General features: G+C 47.2%; 1 protein-coding gene across 1 annotated transcript in view; it reads left to right on the top strand.

Moving 5' to 3' along the window:
• The window catches only part of pkn1a (protein kinase N1a), a 197017-nt gene that overhangs the window by 91498 nt on the left and 84454 nt on the right, over positions 1-21065 (top strand). Inside the window, exons 7-11 of the mRNA XM_072564263.1 lie at positions 2242-2445; positions 7083-7192; positions 13715-13858; positions 16168-16243; positions 20581-20746. Coding sequence (XP_072420364.1) covers positions 2242-2445; positions 7083-7192; positions 13715-13858; positions 16168-16243; positions 20581-20746 — 700 coding nt within the window. The remainder of the gene's footprint in view (positions 1-2241; positions 2446-7082; positions 7193-13714; positions 13859-16167; positions 16244-20580; positions 20747-21065) is intronic.

Raw genomic sequence — 21065 nt, 5'->3', positions numbered from 1 at the left:
TTGTGTGCCTTAGCCATGGTCCTTTGTGCACCTTACCCATGGTCCTTTGTGTGCCTTAGCCATGGTCCTTTGTGCGCCTTACCCATGGTCCTTTGTGCACCTTACCCATGGTCCTTTGTGCACCTTACCCATGGTCCTTTGTGCGCCTTACCCATGGTCCTTTGTGTGCCTTAGCCATGGTCCTTTGTGCGCCTTACCCATGGTCCTTTGTGCACCTTACCCATGGTCCTTTGTGCACCTTACCCATGGTCCTTTGTGCACCTTACCCATGGTCCTTTGTGTGCCTTAGCCATGGTCCTTTGTGTGCCTTAGCCATGGTCCTTTGTGCACCTTAGCCATGGTCCTTTGTGCACCTTACCCATGGTCCTTTGTGCACCTTAGCCATGGTCCTTTGTGCACCTTACCCACGGCCCTTTGTGCACCTTAGCCATGGTCCTTTGTGCACCTTACCCACGGCCCTTTGTGCGTGGCTGGATCCTGTTGTAAGCCTGTCTTTGTATTCTTCAGTCCTGTTTGTCTGCTTCTGTCTGTTATGTTACTCCTCCTTCCTAACCCTGTCCAACATTCTTAATCATCGACACGTTTTTCATCTCGTATCCTATATCCCACCCCATCCCAGTTGCTAATTTAGTTGAAATTCTTCACAGCCGTCCCATGAACTATGTCTGAAGGCATTGCTCCCAATCCTGTGGGGGTGCAGCCCTTCCCTTATGCCTCAGTATCCCTGCCTTGGAGAGGAACCCAATGGATGGAGACTCTGAAGCACTTGATCCTGCACTGGCCCTCAGGCCTCACATTGATTCTCACTGTTATCATGTTTCAGTACTCCCTATAGCGTGCAACTGGGACTAATCCAGAGGTAGGATGTACTGCAGGATCTCCTCTCTCTCTCTCTATGTCATTACCATTGACTGTACTGGTTGTGGCCCTGCAGCATATTGTGCATTCTCTGGGTGGGGTTCTGCTCTTTGACACCAGGGAGATATTATCCCATGAGTGAATCATGGAGATAGTTAGAGAAATGTCTGTTTCTCTCCCAAGTTGCGGAGTCACCAATTCGGGATTGCATTTCAACTTTTCACTGCTTGCTCCTCTATTGTTCTTCATTTATTAACACTGTGATTTGGATTTCATACCTTTGACATGTTGTCTCTCCTGGCTGTTCACAGTGCTGAATACTGGATTGGGAACTACTCACCCATCTCGGAGGCTCTTGTAGTTCCTGCCTCTTCCTATTGCCTCAGACCTTCAGCTCTTACTGCCTGTGGGGTGGCCCCCTCTGGGAACTTGCAATCTAAAGAGAATTCGATCTCCCTGATACACTCCAGTGACTCGAACTGCCCCATAAGATCAGGAATCCTGAGTTTGAACTTGAGTACCTGGAAACACAGATGCCCATGACCCTAGCACTGTTTGGGGTTTCAGTGATGTAGAAATTGCAAGCAGCAGGCCTGAGGTAGCCAAGAGAAAACAAATCTCACGTCTATCTTGTATAATTTTGTTTAGTAGCTGCATAAAGAAGTGATAAGTTTGCATGCCACTGGGTAAGGAGCAATTGGGCAGATAATCAAAAAAAACACAGCACAGGTGGACTGGACAGAATTCCTGTGGACTAGCCTCTTTCCGTGCTGTTTGATCGTCTGAGTGTTTCGAGCTGTTGGAACCCAAGGGACTGGGGATAGGACAGATATTTTCGAATCAACCGGACATTATGACACATCTCTGGCACAAATGGGATTTGAATGTGGGTCTCCTGGCTCAATGGTAGGGACACTACCACTGTATCAAAAGAAACCCCATTGGGACTAATACCTAAAGCAAAAGACAGCTCCAGCCAGGTCTGTCTCTGAAACGTTACATTTGATTTGTTAAATTTGACGATCTGAAAGACTGGTAAGGATCAAAGTAATGGAGAAGTAATTCACATTGGGAGGTGGGGACAAAATGTGAAAACAGAGTCGAGAGTGTGGTGCTGGAAAAGCACAGCTGGTCAGGCAGCCTCTGAGGAGCAGGAGAGTCGGCGTTTCGGGCATAAGCCCTTCATCAGGAATTCTGTCGGTTCTCTTGCTCCTTGAACACTGCCTGACCTGCTGTGCTTTTCCAGCTCCACACTCTCGACTCTGGTCTCCATCATTTGCAGCCCTCCCTTTCTCCTAATATATGAAACAGGCTCTTTCTCATTGAGTCGGACTCCTGATAAAGCACAGTGGGTTGATTTGCTGTTTCCTGTTTTTGTTTCAGGCACACTGGAGGTCCGGCTTGTTGGTTGTATGGGTCTTTTAGAGTCTGTACCAGGGCGATCTCGTGGGTCTGGTGTCCCTTTGCCTGCGTACAGTCCCAACGAGAGTCGAACTTCCTTCATGAGCAGGACCAGCCGGGGTCTGTACGGAAGAAGTGGCAGTGGCAGTGGCCGTAACCTCATCATCAAATCTGAAGAGTTATCCAGTTGAGTGCATTGAACCGAGGTTGTATGTTTTCGTCATAATGGTTTAGTTGTGAGTTTCAAAGGGGTTTTCTCTGGCTCAGTCAAAGCTCTCAGTCCAGTCATAAGATCAGAATGAGCAGGAGCAAGGCCCTTGAGCCTGATCTGCCAAACAAGAAGATCATGGCTGTGATCTCACTCCCTTCATTGCCTGAGCCCCTACAGCCTGTGAATCAAGTATCTGTCCAGATCTGTCAAAGGCCCAGCATTCACTACCCTCTGGCAAAGGCAACTCCAAAGATTGCTTTGCGATTTTTAAAAAGACTTCTTCCTCATTCCTGCCTTAAATAGAAGGCCCCCAATATTTAAACTGTGCTCACTCGTTCTAGATTCCACACAAGAGGAAAATTCCTCACAGCATCTACTGTGTCTCATTAAGGCAGTCTCTCATTCTTCTCAAGTCAACTTGCTCAAACTTTCCTCAGAAGATGATGGATGACCAAGCTCTTCAGCTCCGTTTCTATTTGATGACTTCTTGCGTTGCAAAAACTGCAGGCTCATAATTTAATAACTTTTGAAGGTTACTGTTCCCCCCCAGCCGTAACCCCGTCCTGCGCTCTCTGCCCCCCGTAACCCCGTCCCGCGCTCTCTGCCCCCCGTAACCCCATCCCGCTCTCTTCCCCCCCCCCCCATCCCCCGTAACCCCATCCCGCTCTCTTCCCCCCCTCACCCCCCCGTAACCCCATCCCGCTCTCTTCCCCCCTCACCCCCCCGTAACCCCATCCCGCTCTCTTCCCCCCCCCCATCCCCCGTAACCCCATCCCGCTCTCTTCCCCCCCCCCCATCCCCCGTAACCCCATCCCGCTCTCTTTCCCCCTCACCCCCCCGTAACCCCATCCCGCTCTCTTTCCCCCCTCACCCCCCCGTAACCCCATCCCGCTCTCTTCCCCCCCCCCCATCCCCCGTAACCCCATCCCGCTCTCTTTCCCCCCTCACCCCCCCCGTAACCCCATCCCGCTCTCTTCCCCCCTCACCCCCCCGTAACCCCATCCTGCTCTCTTCCCCACTCACCCCCGTAACCCCATCTCGCACTCTTCTCCCCCCCCCCCCCACACCCCCGTAACCCCATCTCGCTCTCTTCCCCCCCCCCCTCACCCCCGTAACCCCATCCCGCTCTCTTCCCCCCCCCCACCCCCCGTAACCCCATCCCGCTCTCTTCCCCCCTCACCCCCCGTAACCCCATTCTGCTCTCTTCCCCCTCACCCCCGTAACCCCATCTCGCACTCTTTCCCCCCCCCCCCCACACCCCCGTAACCCCATCTCGCTCTCTTCCCCCCTCACCCCCCCGTAACCCCATCCCGCTCTCTTCCCCCCACCCCCACCCCCGTAACCCCATCTCGCTCTCTTCCCCCCTCACCCCCGTAACCCCATCCTGCTCTCTCCACCCTGCCCTCCCCCGTAACTCCATCCCGCTCCCACCCCAATAACCTGTGGTCCCTTTTGCCCTGAGCGTTGTATCTAGCCACATTTTGAATACATCCAATGCTTTGGCATCAACCACTTCCATCAGGAACATCCTCCCTGCATCTACCCTGTCTAACCCTGTTATGAATTTTATAAATATCTGAGTCTAATCTCCATGGGAAACGATCCTAACCTGGTTAATCTCTCTTCATTCGTCTGTCCCGCCATCCCCAGCATTAGCCTGGTAAAGCCTCACTCGAGAGCAAGAGCATCCTTCCTCAGTAAAGGAGACCAAACCTTCACACAGTGTTCTAGGTGTGGCCTCCCCAAGGCCCTGTGTACCTGGAGCAACACATCCCTGCTCCTGGACTCAAAACCTCTCATCATGTGGTGAGTGTCCCCACCTGTCACATAGCAGCCCGGGGGTTCAGTTCCCCGCTGGGACGAACCTGACTGTTGGGGTGGCACCGTGGCTCAGGGGTTAACACTGCTGCCTCACATCACCAGGGACCAGGGTTCGATTCCAGCCTCAGGTGACTGTCTGTCTGTGTGCGGTGTGCGCGTTCTTCCTGTGTCTACATGGGCTTCCTCCCTCAATCCAAAGATGTGCAGGTCAGGGTGAATTGTGCTAAATTGCCCATAGTGTTCAGGGATGTGTGGGTTAGGTACATTAGTCAGGGGGAAATACAGGATAGAGGGATGGGTCGCGCCCTCCTCACTCGCGCCCTCACTCGCGCCCCCCTCACTTGGGCCATCTCTTCCCACCCCCCCCCCCACTCTCTTCCCACCCCCCCCCCACTCTCTTCCCACCCCCCCCCCCACTCTCTTCCCACCCCCCCCACTCTCTTTCCACCCCCCCCCACTCACAGACACTCTCACCTCCCCGCCCCCCCCCCCCCCGTCCCGTCCCGTCCCGTCCCCGCACAGACACACTCGCCTCCCCCCCCCCCCCCCCCCTCACACACACAATCCTTTGTGGTGAATTTGTACGATGCTGATACATTCTATTTTGTTCACAAAGCACACGATTTGGAGACAGTCAATGTGAAATGTTATGAATTCCTCCTGTGGAAATAAAAACAGTCTGGCAAATACATACCGACTTGAAACATGGGCTCACATCTAAAATACCTTGTCTGACCAGAGCTTTCACCTTTATTCTGATAAAACTCAGTTATCTTGGGGCAGAGACTTGAAAGGAATTCCGTGATTTATGTATTAATCAGTCGAGACCTGCATCTCCATTCTAACTGATTAAAGATTGAATAGCCATCCAGGATTGTTCAGTACCTTTGTTTAAGTTGTATGACCCTTGAATCTTTGACATGTAAACTCTGTGTCTGATGTTTTCTCTCTCACCAGCTGCCTGAAGGAAGAGTGGGGGGGTTTTGAAAATGTGTGTTTCAAATAAACCTGTCGGGACTATAACGTGGTGTGGCGTGACTTTTAGCTTAGTCCAGCTATTGCCTAGCCGAAGTCCTATACAGCTCCAACATAACGTCCCTGCTCTTAGAATCAATGCCTTGACTGATAAAAGCAGGTGTCCCGTATGTCTTTTACCTTCAGGGATCTGTGGACAAACACCCCATAATCCCTCTGTTCGTTGCTATTCACTGAGGACTCCCTTGTCTTGCTACTTCTTCCAAAGTGTATCATCTCGCACTTTCATTGGGATTACATCCCACCTGCCACTGAGCTGCCCACATGACCTACCTGATCATATTCAAAGGATATGGAGGGTATGCAGCATGTGGCTGTTGAGTTGGATGATCATGGTCATGGTGAATGGTAGAACAGACTAGAAGGACCAAATGGCCTACTCCTATTTTCTATATTACTATACCTTCCTAACTGTGACCCCCTGGCCCTTATACCATCAGTTAACGGGAACAGATTTTCTTTCTATATCTTTCTATATCTGTCATAAACATGTACATCTCCGTCAAATTTGATTTCAATTTACATTGCTCCAAGGAGAAGAATCCCAAGTTGGCTTGTAGCCAGATTCCTTCACCCTTGGTAAGCCATGCTCCCCATCGTGTCCAGCACCATCACATTCCTCCGAAATTATAGTGACCAGAACAGGGTACAGTATATTACTTGTGGGTGAACTGGATCATTGCTAAATAGAATAGAATCCCTACAGTGTGGAAACAGGCCATTGGGCCCGACGAGTCCACACTGACCCTCTGAAGAGTATCCCACCCAGACCCATTCCCCTCCTCTATTATCCTACATTTACCCCTGACTAATGCACCTAACCTACACATCCCTAAACACTACGGGTAGTTTAGCACGGCCAATTCACCTGACCTGCACATCCTTGGACCGTGGGAGGAAACTGGAGCACCCGGAGGAAACCCACACAGACACGGGGAGAATATGCAAACAGTCACCCAAGGCTGGAATCAAACCTGGGTCCCTGGTGCTGTGAGGCCTCCCCTATTAAAGTTCAGCATTACTTCCCTGCTCTCAGGATATCTCTGTATTTATGAACCCAAAGTCCCATTTGTTTTGTTAATCACTCTGTGTGTTCTGACATTTTCTAAGCGCTGTACCCAGGAGCCCCAGGTTCTGTGTGACTCTGTACATCCTTGAGCATGATGCCGTTCAGTCGATATTGCCTGTCTGTCTGCCTGTCTGTCTGTCTGTCTGTCAGAAGGGTCCATCGCCCCATGGACCAGTTGCTTTTGCACCCCTCTTACTGCTCAGAGTTGTTACATCCTCCTCATTGTTGTCCACCCTTCAAAGTTTGGTATCATTAGCAAATGTTGAAACTTCACCTTGTATTCCGATGTCTGAGTCATTGTCATTTGCTTAGTTTGATAATAAATGTGTGTTAAATATAAATCAACTCGAAAGCAGTATTCTCTGCATTGATCCAACTGCTTACCGTTCTCCAGTCTGAAAAAGAACCATTTACCACAAAGCAATTTTGTCCCTGAGCCAACTTTATATTTATCCAAACTGATACTGGCACTTCTATTCCTGGGCCTCAATATTGTTAACCAGCCTTTCATTTGGCACCTTCTTAAACAGAATTGGGGGAGCAGGTGGGAGTTCACATACTCTGGGTGGACTAATGGAGGTTTGGCTGGAACCAGCACCCAGGGAAGAACAGGATTGATCCTTGATATTCTTTGTGATCAGCTGGTCGTTCTGATGAGCTCTAACCTACCACCTCCTCGTTCTCCAGATGATGTGAGCGCCGTCCTCAAACTGGATAATACCGTTGTGGGCCAGACAGCATGGAAACCAGTTGGTGACCAATCATGGAATCAAACGTTCACAGTGGAGCTGGAGCGTGTGAGTATGACTGATCAGATACAAGTCAGCCAGAGATTCTCACAGGCCTGATCTCCAGGTGAATGCTGAAGGACGCGATCTGAATAATAGAATCCCGACAGTGGGGGAAACAGGCCATAAGGCCCATCAAGTCCACACTGACCCTCTGAAGAGCATCCCACCCAGACCCATTCCCTGACTCTATCACCCTATATATCCCCCGACTAATGCACCTTGTCTACACTATTTCTCACGGCCAATTCACCTGACCTGCACATCTTTGGACTGTGGGAGGAAACCGGAGCACCCGGAGGAAACCCACGCAGACACGGGGAGAATGTGCAAACTCCACACAGTCAGTCGCCTGAGGCTGGAATTGAACCCAGGTCTCTGGCGCTGTTTCGCAGCAGTGCTAACCACTGAGCCATTGTGCCACCCACTATTCTTTGAAGTAGCTCTCTGAATGAGAGCACACATCACAGCCCATCTTTGTGATTTTTAATCATGTTGATTTCCTGCTTTCATTGTTTACATGAGTGCTGTTCAAGTAACAATTAAACCGAGGCTACAGGAGGGGCACTATTAACATAGGCTTTAGGGTTCTCTTCATAGTTTGGGAGTTGGTAAACTCTGTGGAGATATAAGCACCAGAAAAGATCATTGATTTGTTTTGTTTTCTTTATTCAAAGTAGTGGAGGTCTCTGGCTGCATCAGCATTTATTACACTTGAGAATGTGGATGTTATGCTATCTCCTTGAATTGTTGCAGTCCATTGAGAGTGTACTCACTGCTTTGGAGGAGATGGTGGAGGAGCAGTATTCTCATTGGACTAATAATGCACAATACCATGTTCATAGTTCAGGGACATGCGTTTCAAAACCAACATGGTGCTGTGTGAGAATGTACCGTGTGGTACCACAGGCATTGATCCTGGCAAATGTACCATGTGTGGTATCTCCGGGGTCAGTGCAGGGGGGTGTACGGGTCTGTGGGGAATCGGGGGGGGTCAGTGCAGGGGGGTGTACGGGTCTGTGGGGAATCGGGGGGGGTCAGTGCAGGGGGGTGTACGGGTCTGTGGGGAATCGGGGGGGGTCAGTGCAGGGGGGTGTACGGGTCTGTGGGGAATGGGGGGGGTCAGTGCAGGGGGGTGTACGGGTCTGTGGGGAATCGGGGGGGTCAGTGCAGGGGGGTGTACGGGTCTGTGGGGAATCGGGGTCAGTGCAGGGGGGTGTACGGTCTGTGGGGAATCGGGGGGGGTCAGTGCAGGGGGGGTGTACGGGTCTGTGGGGAATCGGGGGGGTCAGTGTAGGGGGGTGTACGGGTCTGTGGGGAATCGGGGTCAGTGCAGGGCGGTGTACGGGTCTGTGGGGAATCGGGGGGTCAGTGCAGGGGGGTGTACAGTCTGTGGGGAATCGGGGTCAGTGCAGGGGGATGTATGGGTCTGTGGGGAATCGGGGGGTCAGTGCAGGGGGGTGTACGGGTCTGTGGGGAATCGGGGTCAGTGCAGGGGGATGTATGGGTCTGTGGGGAATCGGGGGGTCAGTGCAGGGGGGTGTACGGGTCTGTGGGGAATCGGGGTCAGTGCAGGGGGGTGTACGGGTCTGTGGGGAATCGGGGTCAGTGCAGGGGGGTGTACGGGTCTGTGGGGAATCGGGGGGGGTCAGTGTAGGGGGGTGTACGGGTCTGTGGGGAATCGGGGGGGGTCAGTGCAGGGGGGGTGTACGGCTCTGTGGGGAATCGGGGTCAGTGTAGGGGGGTGTACGGGTCTGTGGGGAATCGGGGTCAGTGTAGGGGGGTGTACGGGTCTGTGGGGAATCGGGGGGGGTCAGTGCAGAGGGGTGTACGGGTCTGTGGGGAATCGGGGGGGGTCAGTGCAGAGGGGTGTACGGCTCTGTGGGGAATCGGGGTCAGTGTAGGGGGGTGTACGGGTCTGTGGGGAATCGGGGGGGGTCAGTGCAGGGGGATGTACGGGTCTGTGGGGAATCGGGGGGGTCAGTGCAGGGGGGTGTACGGCTCTGTGGGGAATCGGGGTCAGTGCAGAGGGGTGTACAGTGTGTGGAAGATCATGTACTCTGTGTGTATTCTCCTTGGGCATCAGTGCTGAAAAATGCAATGAAATTGTTATCCATTCATAAAATATTTTGCCAAACCTCTGAATAGCCCAAAGTGCTTCACGTTGATAAAAGTATACTGGAGGTGTGGAGAAGATTTGTAGCTGAGGTTGACCTTCTGGATGTAGGTTTGTTCGCTGAGCTGGAAGGCTCATTTTCTGACGTTTTGTCACCATACCAGGTCACATGGTTCGTGGGCCTCTGGGTGACTCACTGGATCAGTCCGGAGGCTCACTGTCGATGTTGCCTAGCATGGTGACGCAACGTCTGAACAGGAACATTCCAGCTCAGTGAGCACACCCACATCCATAAAAGTACATTTGTATCATACACAAAATGACATTTAATTTGCTAGATCCAGTCATGGGATTCTTTGTATCCAGTTGAGCAAGGGTATATGGTCTCAGATTAGGGGATCGCTTGACATATAGCACGGTGTTGCACTCTGGCTGCACTGAAATGTCCTTCTACATTTTATTCAGTCTCTAGTGTTGGTGTCGGACCTAAAACGTTCTGGGGCAGAGTTGAATGTGCTGTCTCGGTCATGTGTCGGACCCCCAGGAATTGTTACAGGAGGAGGTATGGCGAGTTTGACAGAGTTGGTTGTGTGGTGACATGGGAGGTGAATACAGTACAGTGTTCCTGAATGATCAGTCAGAGGAATGCCAAAGGTCCGAACCTGCATGATGGAGAAACAGGAACCCAGACATTCCAATGACTGTTGTGAACTGGTAGCTCTGTGGCAGATAAAAGTCAGGCCAGGTTGAAGCAGATTCTTACCCAGTGTTTGATTGGTACCAATCTCACTGAATTGGGTAAGTCTTGAGGTGAAAGGTGATTGTCAGCTGTGTACTGAACCTTGCCCTGATGTGGAAGTGCCAGTGTTGGACTGGGGTAGACAAAGGCAGATATCTGAACCTTGCCCAACAGCTATGAACAAAATAAGCAATTATGACAACTTGTTATATCAGGAGAATACGTGTCTGAGGTGTAGTTCTCCAGTCAGTCTGCAACTTCATTCCTGGGGACCAGAACTGAGCCAAGGCACTCGGGGGGGGGAAAAATATCTCGGCCCAGGAAGCTGGGAAGCTGGGAAATAAACTAGGCCAGATAAGATATACAACAGTAAAAGGTGACAATACAGTTCGAGAGACATCAAAACTCATGTAAGAGTTTGAAATAAAAGCAAATTTTGAACAAATGAAGATGGGAATTAGAGAAGGAAAACTGAAGGGAAGCATTGACACCAGATGCAATACCATGAGAAAGACACAAAGATAAATTATCTGTGGAAAAACACTGAAAAGCTGTATAGAGCTCAGGAAATATATATTCTTTAAAAGGATACGAACAAATGATGTCACATGAAAATACCAATGTACAAATTAAGGAATGAAGGTAAGTTTGACAACTGGCATCCACTGAAGTCTGAGGTGGTTCGGCAAAGACTCCGAGGTCACTTAAACAAAGAGAAATTACCATATTCTATTGTCAAAAAACATAAACTGTGGTAGTGAACGATTGTGTGGTCAGGTAAATGGATAAGGAACAATACGATGAGACAATACCACAAATGGTTACACAGAAAAGCTTTATAGACAGGGACATTCCAGGACCTGGATTGTTTCCCTTGGTCCCCGTTACTGAAGTTGCAGACTGACCACACAACTGTGCCTCAGGCAGTGAAAAAAAAGAATTAGAATTTTTGAACACTTACTTTGCCTCATTACTTAGGAAGGGCAGTGCAATCGAATAAACGATGAAAGCAGATGTTCAGACATTTATGCTGAAAAGGGGTGAGAATGTGGAATCCGAAAGCAGAGAAGGTCATTCAGCCCTTCGTTCCTGTACTGACTCTATGCAGGAGCATTAGACTTGGTGTGAATTCTCTCCTGTTCCTCTGCTCTCTGTGCATGTGTTCCCTTCAGGTATGCACACGCCTGTCTTTAGAAAGTTACTGTTCATTGTCTTTTCAGGCACCTTGCCTTCCTCTTCATCATAACTCAGTACGTATAAAATCCCTCCCAGTTTATTCTTTTACCAGTTTCCTCAGACCTGAGTCCTCTGGTTATTAACTGTGCCAACACTGGAAACACGCGCTCCATGTTTACTGCATCTGAGATCCAAGATGATGTTGAAGGAATTGACTTTCCCTTTAATCTGCCTTGCTCAAAGGGGAACAATGTCAACTTCTGCAGTCTCTCCTCCTAACTGGCATCCCTACCCACTGCACTGTTAGAACTCTACTTTTAAATGTTCTCAGTGCATTAACAACCTTCCTAAAGTGTGGTGGGCAGCAGCAGCCTAACCATAGAGTTTGTGGTTCTTGCTCTTGTCTTTGATGCCTCTTTGTAAAGACCTGAATTAAAGGTTTGTGTGTATATAAAGTTGCAGATGCTGCGTGTGTTAAAATTTGATTGTTAATTGTGCATTAATCAGGGTAAATGTAGAATAATCGAGCAGGGGAATGGGTCTGGGTGGGATGCTCTTCAGAGGGTTGGTGTGGACTTGTTGGGCCTAATGGCCTGTTTCCACACTGTATGGATGCTATGATCAAGTGCCTTCCTGTGATATTGTAGTAGAATTGTCACTTCTATCGCCAAGCGTAAATCCCTTCAGTTTTATATTGGCTTGTGAAAGAATGACACTGATAAGGTGGAATTGTCAAAATGTCGGGAGCGTCGGTTTAAGGTGACGGTGGTTAGTAGATGTCTGGTACATACTGCCAGGGGAGATGGCAGAAGCAGGTATGTTAACAATGTTTCAGAGTTATTTAGATAGAAACAAGAACAGATGGAGAATAGAGGGATATGGACCATGTGCTGGCAGATGGAATATTAGTTTAGAATCACATTATGGTTATTACAGACACGATGGGCTGAAGGGCCTGTTCCTGTGCTCTCCTGTTCTATGTTCTGAGGCTGATCTGATTGCAATCTCAAATTCACATTCCTGCCTACTCCTGATAACTTTTCACCCTTTGGTTGAACAAGAATTTATCCACACTAGAAACGGAAATTGCTGGAGAAATTCAGCAGGTCTGGCTGTATCTGTGGAGAGAAAGCAGAGTTAATATTTTGTGTCTTGTGACCATTTTTTCATTGTGTTTTCTCTCTCCACTCCTGCCAGACCTGAGTTTCTTTAGCATTTTCCGTTTTGGTTTCAGATTTCTAGCATCCACAGTTCTTTGTTTTATTGAAGAATTTATCCACTTCCACCTTTTAAAATACTCATGGACTTGGCTTCCACCAGCTTTTCAGGAAGAGACCCGCGCTCTTCTGAGAGAAAAAAGAATCTTTTCTGCTTGAAGCAGGTGACTTGTGATGATTAAACAGCGACTCCTAGCTCTCGGTTCTCCCTTAAGACAAAACATCTTCTCTGCATCTTCCTGGTCAAACCTCCTCAGGAATCAAGTCTCCTCTTCCTCTACTAAAACCAGAGCAGCTCTGACTTTTCCTCACGAGGTAACTCACTCACTCCAGGTGTTAGGTTGGTAAACCTTGAATGGCCTCTAACGCATTTACATCCTTTTATTAAATGAAGTTATCACTACTCAGCATCATACCGCGCACGGATGTGATCTCACCAGTGCTCTTTATAACGAAAGCATCATGTACCTACTTTTGTATTCAGTTCCCCACATGATAAGTTATAACTGTCTTATTAGCTTTCTTAATTATTTGCTGGACCTGTGTGCTAACCTTTTGTGATTCATTCATGAGGGCACCCAGATCCCTCTGTTTCTTAGGGCTCTGCAGTCTCACCATTGAGGAAGTTCCTGCAGCAAAAGTAACCAAGGGGCAATGCAGTAGATGGACTTTCCGAAGATCTTTGATAGGTGCTAACTGGCAGACTCCTCAAGTTCAGAACTTGTGGAGTTGAAGCAAGAAGTAGAACAGAAAGTTGGAGTTAAAATTGGGTATTCAGGCAGGGGCAAGGTTGGAAATGGTGCTGGGCTGATTGCTGTTAAGAGTGTGGTGCTGGAAAAGCACAACAGGTCAGGCAGCATCTGAGGAACAGGAGAATCGACATTTCGGGCATAAGCTCTTCATCTCGAATGTTGACTGTCCTGCTCCTCGGATGCTGCCTGACCTGCTGTGCTTTTCCACCTCCACACTCTCCCCTCTGATCTCCAGCATCTGCAGCCCTCACCTTCTCCTGGACTGATTGCTGTTCACCATTGACAAAATTGTTTTGGACTGTAGAATCGGGAATGTTCTATCAAATGTTGCAGTGTAAGCCTGTCCAAAACTGGTCAAGAATGACTCGATGAGCTCTGTACCTGATACCTGAAGGTGGAGAGAGTACAGGTAAAACTCTGGAGCCTTTCAGAGGGCCGTTAGATTGGATGATGGAAGAATTGCTCGATTCCTGGGTTCTTCTTTATGTAGCTGCAAGTTTGAATTTTAATGAATTTGTTTTGATGTTGCAGTCTCGGGAATTGGAGATCAGTGTTTACTGGCGAGACTGGCGTTCTCTCTGTGCCTTAAAATATCTCAAACTGGAAGACTTTCTGGATAACCAACGGCATGAAATCCAGCTCGATTTGGAACCTCAGGGGGTGCTCTTAACAGAGGTACATACCATACTCTGCTGTTGGAAGTCTTTAGAAAGATTGTCTTGTTTTTGGCCTTGCTACCCCTCTCCTGCTTCCTTCCCCTGTGCTCCCTCATTGACAGAAACCACAGGGGATTGATGCAGTTTAAAGACCCAATGCATATCAATACCTTCGGGGTGGTATTTCTGACACTAGTGTAACCAGAAAGTTGTACATTGGGAGGAAAGCAAAACTCTCAAAAGCAGTATTGGATCCAGGCAAGGGATTGCAAGAGAAAGGTGGAATCGTGGGGAGGAGGGAAAATAAATAAAGTAAGGTGGGCAGGAGTGAGGAGTGCAAAAAGGGGGGGGTGGTGAATGGAGGACTGGGGGCTGTGGGCCAAAAGAGTGGGAAGAGGGAGGAAGATAGGGGATGGTTCGAGGAGGCGAAACAGCGAGGAAATGAGATTTGGGTTCAGAAAGCCTGACATAGCATTTTGGGGTCTCAGCTGGTAAATGGTGTGACCTAAACTTCCTGACTGGGCCCTCATTTCAGACCAGACTCGGAAGCAGGAGTCTTTAGGCTTTGATTTCCCTAACACTAGGGAAAGGGCTCATCTCTCTGCTTCCCTGGAAGAGGCGAGATCATGGGTTTTGCATTAGTTACATGGAAGGTACCTATATTCAAATGCTGGAAATTCATTCATGCTAATTTGGTAACCAAGCATTTGATAAATATTGGAGTTATCCCCTTCAGCTCTTCATGATGCTGAATTAGGATAAGATTTGGTTTTAAGTTAATCATGCACTCAGTCTTCAAATGATTGGATACCAGTTGTGTAGAAATGTATAAAGGTTAGGCAGCATTAGGTTCAGGCACTGACTGGGATTGTCTGTCCAGCATTCCTGGCCACTTACAGTACAGCCCAATTGGTGCAGCAGAGAGCAGGCCGTCTCACGTAGGAGGCCTGACTTCACATCTATGGTTTAGCTCCACATGTGGCATTGAAGTAGAGTCCCTTTCCCTGAACCAAGAGGCCTGGGTTCAAGTCCCACCTGCTCCAGATGTATATAATAACATCTCTGAACAGGTTGGTTAGAAAAATAGATTAATTTTTAAAAATAGCAAAACAAAGTAAGATCTTTGATTATAGCTCTTCTGGTGCAGTTGTACTGGCCCTCCCTTTGGACTGGGAGGGTCAGGCTCAAGTCCCTCCTGTTCCAGAAGCGTGTAGTAACGTCTCTGCACAGGTTGGTTAGAAAGATAGCAGAGGATGGTCTCAATCCATCGAGTTGTGGAGCTGCACCACTCTGTTCATGTCATGTTTCTGTCTCGTTTGGACCCAGAGCCTTTTCCCGTGTAAAGTCAATGTTCAGTCAAAAACAAGTTCAAGATGTTTGGTTCAGTTTCAGGTACGACCTGCATTTATAACGTTTTCCTTATCACACCATGTCATATTGACTGTAAAAATGTGAAACACGAAGGCTTTCAACTCCAGGTCATGTTTGAATTTCCTCTCCCCTTCCCAATGAACCTGACACTGAGGGTTTGGCCAAGGCTATTTGAAAACAAAGGCCATTATTAAATGGAGAAAATTGGGCTCCGTTCTCTCTCTCAATGGGGGTCAAACAGCTTTAGAATGGAGGACCCAGAGCAGAGTATGTCAGCACCGGCTCTAGTCTGATTTGTTAATTGTGTTGCTATCAACTTATCAGAGACCAATGAAATAGATTTTTAAAGCACTGGGTTAGGGCACAGAGCTCAACTGAACTTCTACTGATACCATTTAGTTACACAGGGGTGTATATGGTCATGCAACATTGGAAGTGAGTGGGTGTGCTAGAGATGGGTTTGTCGAGGGGAGAGAGTGTATGCAGGGATAATTGCATGTGTGCATATGTGCAGAGATAAAAATGTGCAGGCTAGGGGCTGTGCAGGGTTCTTGGGGAACATGTACTAATGCATGCATGTGCAGTTTGAGTTGGGTGTGTGTGTGTGTCGGTGTGTGTATACGTGTGAGTAGAGAAGAGGTGGTATTTGTTTCTGTGTGTGTGTAAAATAGCTCGGGAGAGTGTGGAAACCTGAAGTGAAGGAAACCTGCATGGACAAGGGTTGGTGAGAGTGTGAGGGCGAGGGGAATTCTGGTATTCCTTATCTATCTATCTGCTTTCACCTGTTCGGTCTGTGTATAGATGTGTGCAAGTCTTTTTTTGTTCAGAAACTTAGGCTTTTGAGATGTGCTTCCAGCTTATCCAGTTGAAGTGCTTGGTTAATTTTATGGCAGATTATCTTTTCAGTGTTATAACATTTCCTGGTTTCCACAATGTTGTTGTTGTTGTTATTCTCAGGTCACATTTTCTAATCCTGTGATTGAACGAATACCCAAGCTGCAACGACAGAAGAAGATTTTCTCCAAACAGCAAGGTAAAGTGTGACCGTTTCAGTCTCTTTTGGTGAATTTCCCTGTCGGACCAGGTTACTTTCAGTGTTGGTGACTCAGTTTTTTTTTCTTTCATTCATTCCTGAGATGTGGGTGTCACTGATAGTTAGTACCCATCCCTAACTGTTCCAGGAGAAGGTGCTGGTGAGCTGCCTGTTGAATCACTGCACTCCAGATGGGCCTGTGGTGCCTTTACAAAGGGAGTTCCAGGAGTTTGCCCCCCCCCCAATGACAGTGAAGTAACGGTCATATCCTTACCTGTTTACTGCTGTATTTTACTAATTAATTCCTCTGACCTAGAATAATGGACTGTTTATTTCTCTACTTTTCGAATTTGTTTTTGTTTCCTAAGAATTTGACCTGAAGTATCTGTATCAAGGTGAAAGTGAGGACTTCTGTTTCTGGAGATCTGAGTCGAGAGTGTGGTGCTGGAAAAGCACAGCAGGTCAGGCAGCATCCGAGGAGCAGGAGAATTGACATTTCAGGCATAAGCCAAGGGCTTTTGCCCGAAATGTCGATTTGCCTGCTCCTCAGATGCTATCTGTACCGAGGTGCCTTTGTACACAAGGTGGCACCGTAATGCTGAGAGTGTAAACTTTTCACTGCACTCATTTGAGTACATGTGACAATAAAGCTAATTCAATGCAATTCAGATCTTGACAGCATGTGGCTTGGAAGGGAATTTACAGGTAGTGGTGTTCCCATATATCTGCTCCACTTGGCCTTCTGGGTGATTAGGGTCACAGGTTTGGAAAGTGCTATTGAAGGAGCCTGATGTGTTAATGCAGTTCATCTCGAGACAGTACTGTTGCCTGAATGGAGTTCTCAATCTTTTTACTCCAATATTCTTCCCTTGTTTGACAGACAAAAGACAGGGACTTGACTCAGACTTAAGTAAAGCAACTCCTTCTTTATTTAACTCCTTCGGTACCAGTCGATATAAAATATACATTCCTTGCAACATTTTCTTCTTACTTTGTCTAACTTAACTTCAACTTTAATTTGCTTCACTTTACCTTCCTTCAACTTAATTCACATTTATGTCTAACTCCAACTAAAGAGCCCTCGGAGCCCATGTGTACATCCCTCGAGTCTGAAAAAAATCAAACAGTTACCACAGTACTTTGCTTTCTACCTCCTAATTGATGTCACAGCTAAAATACCTTACCATTTTACTCCTGCGGGCTTTAATGTTTGTAAGTGACTCTATTCTGTGGTCCACCAGCATGTCGTTTCTTTCAGAACATCATTCACAAACCGTCAGGAACACAACCCTCCTGAATGTCACTTTCTTCCTGTTTTAAGAAGGGATGCCAGCTCAATGATGCCGATGTGCTCCTGTAGCAGACAGCAAAAGTCAAATGGTAACTTTGCCATCAGTCAGGCACTCCACCAGCCCACCTGGTCAGAATAATGCTTCAATGTGCCCAACCTTGCATATAGCACTTCAGGTTTTCTTAATTCCTTTGTTGAATGTGGGTGTCATAGGCAAGGCCAACATATGTTGCCATTTCCTCATTGCCTGAGGACTGAGTGACTTGGTGAGTCATTTCAAAGGCCACTTTGCTGAGGTTCTGGAGTCAGTTAAAGACAGCAGATTTTCTTCCTTGAAGGGTATTAGTCAACCAGATGGATTTTTGTAATAGCCTTTAAGAAATATTTGGATGAGTATTTAAAATGCCAGGACACAGCAGACTGTGGACCAAGTGTAGGGAGATGAGATTAGTGTCGATGGGTGGCGTTTGTTTGTCAGCTTGGATATAGTGGGCCACTATCACTTCCATTTTCAAGGACAAGGGGCAGCAGGTACATGGGAATGCCATGACCTACAAACTCCCCTTCAAGCCACACTCATTCTGACTTGGAAATATATTGCCAGTCTTTCACTGTCACTGGGGCAAAGTCCTGGAATTTCCTCTCTCAGTACATTGTAGACCAACCGACGTATGTGAATTGCTGTGATTCAAGAAGGCAGATCACCACCATCTTCTCAAGGGCAACTAAGGGCGGGCAATAAATGCTTGGCCCAGCCAGTAATGCCCATGTCCTGCCAGTGAATAAAAAAGAACAGGAGTTTCAGCCTGGCTCCTTTTATATCTAACCTCCTGAAGGTCTTGGTCCCTCTGTCAGCTCCAGAGGATACTTTTAATTATTTGTCGTGCCCACTAACTGTGAATGCAATGTATCTGGTTATTTGTGGAACAGTACCAAATGAAAACCAACTCCCTCATATAACTCAGAACTTGACTATTGCTGAAGAAATGATGCACTTTCTCCTCCATACACCCTGCACCTGTTTCAGTTCACCAAAACAACTGACAGCCATTCTGTGGTTGATTATTTAGTGCAAGGCCATGACCGATCTGATTGAAGCGTGAAACAAAGCTTGGTGTTCATTAACTGGTACATTTTCATTGTACCAGTTGCGTCGTAGTCCACTTACCAAGCAAGCAGGATTCACTGCTCATGTGGTGTAGTGGGTTTTTCTGTGAAAGTGATATCTACAACAAATTGTTCTGCCGAATGAAAGATGAAAGCTTTATCATCTTTCAGCAATGCTGAAATTCTGTACGACCAAATAATTATTGATAGAATTCAAAGAACAATACACACCACCCTCTTCTTAATCTGGCTGCTGTGATTCTGAATGCATCAACCTTGAAAAGGAGAGTTAATAGTGGAACTGAACAAATTCCCCATGCCACCTCGGTCAGAACAGATGCCAGTTATTCAATCCCTCAAATTTATTCCACCATTCATTTGGATTGTGCTTGATCTGTATCTTTGTGTTGTAACTGTTTTAGTATTATAGTCCTTTAAAAACTGAGCCTGACTGAAGTTTAAATTTTGATTTTTGAGTGAATCCCTGCCAACAACTGTTTGACAAGTGTTCCAAATGACTACCGGCCTTTGCTGGGTGAAATACATTTTGAGACGGCACTGAATGAAAATTGAAAATGTTTCCAATACTCAGTGGGTCAGGTGGAGTGTGCAGAGCGAGGGATGCAGTTAACCTTTCAGATTGATGACCTTCCGTCAGAACCCTTCATCGGTCCTGAGTGGCCTAGCTGAACTTTAAATGTTACGTTGCTTGTTCTGAACTCATTGACCAGAGGACAGAACTTGGCACCACCTGCTTCAACTCAGCCTTTTAAACATCTAAAATTCCCGAATTAGATTCCTCCCATTGATCATCAATGAAGTGGTGCCTTGTTTGGTCAACTCCTTGTAACTTCATCTGCAGGGTCATTCTCGAGAATCTGCTGTACCCACTCCAAGAACTTCCTGAGCTCCGAGCTGAACACAGCCTCCCCATAAGGTCTAATTCAGACTTTGTACAACTGGAGCATAACTTCTCCCTGTTTGTATTCTGGCTTCATTGAGAGATAAAGGCTATGATTCTATTCAGACCAGCAATGTCTTGATTTTAAAATGATAATCCCCTTATTCCTAGGCCCCTCACCTTCCTAGTTCTGTATCCCACCTGTAACTTTCCAAGATACCAAACAATGCTTCAGTTCTGGCTAACATCCACCGCTCCCTTCCTGCCTTGAGCAGCTGTGTCTGAAACTCTGGAAACCCTTCCTGAAACCTCGCCACCTCTTTTTCTTCTTTCAAGTCCCTGCTTACAATTTACTGCTTTGAACAAATTTCTTTTCATCTGTTGTTATGTCTCCTTAAGTGGCTTTATATCTCGTTTTGTCTTGTGTCACTACTTTGAACTATCTTGTAGTTCTTTAGAACATTAAAGGACATTGCTGTTTACAGTGTTAGTTATACCCCTCCATTAGTTTTTTAGTGACTTATCTAATTGACCCTGTACATTTATTTGTGCTGCACAGTTTCTCGCTTCTCACAACTAGAAAATTCTCTGAATTATCCTTCATGGGTCATAATTCAACTTTAAGCTTTCCATTATTCCAGCATCTGCTACTGTACTGTCCACTTTCTTGATCTGTCAGTAGCCTTTTGCAATTGCTGCTCTCTCGTCTGCTCTATTTAATCTGCCACCAGACACACTGTTACCAGCGAACTTGGTTGTAATAATTCGCTGTTCCTTCATTCAGATGCTTGGAAAAACTGCAGCAACTCCCATGTTTGCAAAGCATTGGAGAATGGGTACAGAATAAAGAAGGAGCAACATAGACATTGAACCAGAGTGAAGCAAAAGGATTGAGGGTAGAAGGAATCGTTAGGAGATGTTTTGAGGCAAAGACTGGCTGGCTGTATACTCCAGAGTGTGTTGGCTGAAGGAGCTGTCGTAAATGATGCATATACTCACTAAACCCACTAACTTGCTCCCTGATGTGTTGTGTTTTAGGGAAGGCTTTCCTTCGAGCTCCTCAGATGAATATTAACATCGCCACGTGGGGTCGGTTGTTGAGGAAAGCATTTCCTGCTATTAATTCCACAGGAACATATAGCCCCTCATCTTACATGGCTGCTGTCTCTGAGGGCAGGCAGACACCATCCACCAACATGCCTGGGTAAGACTGCAAGCTCCTGGCTGCACACCATGCTGAATCTTCCATCCTGACTTACTGCACCAAGTGTTAAGATGAATTGAAACTCTCAACCCTTTTCTCTCATCCAGTCTCTTCTGACTTCTAACTGCAACTTTTCCAAAGCCTTCTGCTGCTTTAGGTATTTCCAGTTTCCTGGTTCAGGCTGTTTCCTTTCATTCAGTATCTTTCACCCCCATGTAAGAATCAGGACATCTAATCCTACAGCACCCTATCCCTTCAGCAGTACCTCCAGACTCTCTCTATATTAGGACAGCTAGTTCCCACATACCTCATCCCTGAC

The sequence above is a fragment of the Chiloscyllium punctatum genome, chromosome 46 (genome assembly GCF_047496795.1).
Source record: "Chiloscyllium punctatum isolate Juve2018m chromosome 46, sChiPun1.3, whole genome shotgun sequence".
Lineage (NCBI taxonomy): Eukaryota > Metazoa > Chordata > Chondrichthyes > Orectolobiformes > Hemiscylliidae > Chiloscyllium > Chiloscyllium punctatum.
The sequence above is the reverse complement of the archived record's forward strand: the minus strand, read 5'-3'. Positions and strand labels throughout refer to the sequence as shown.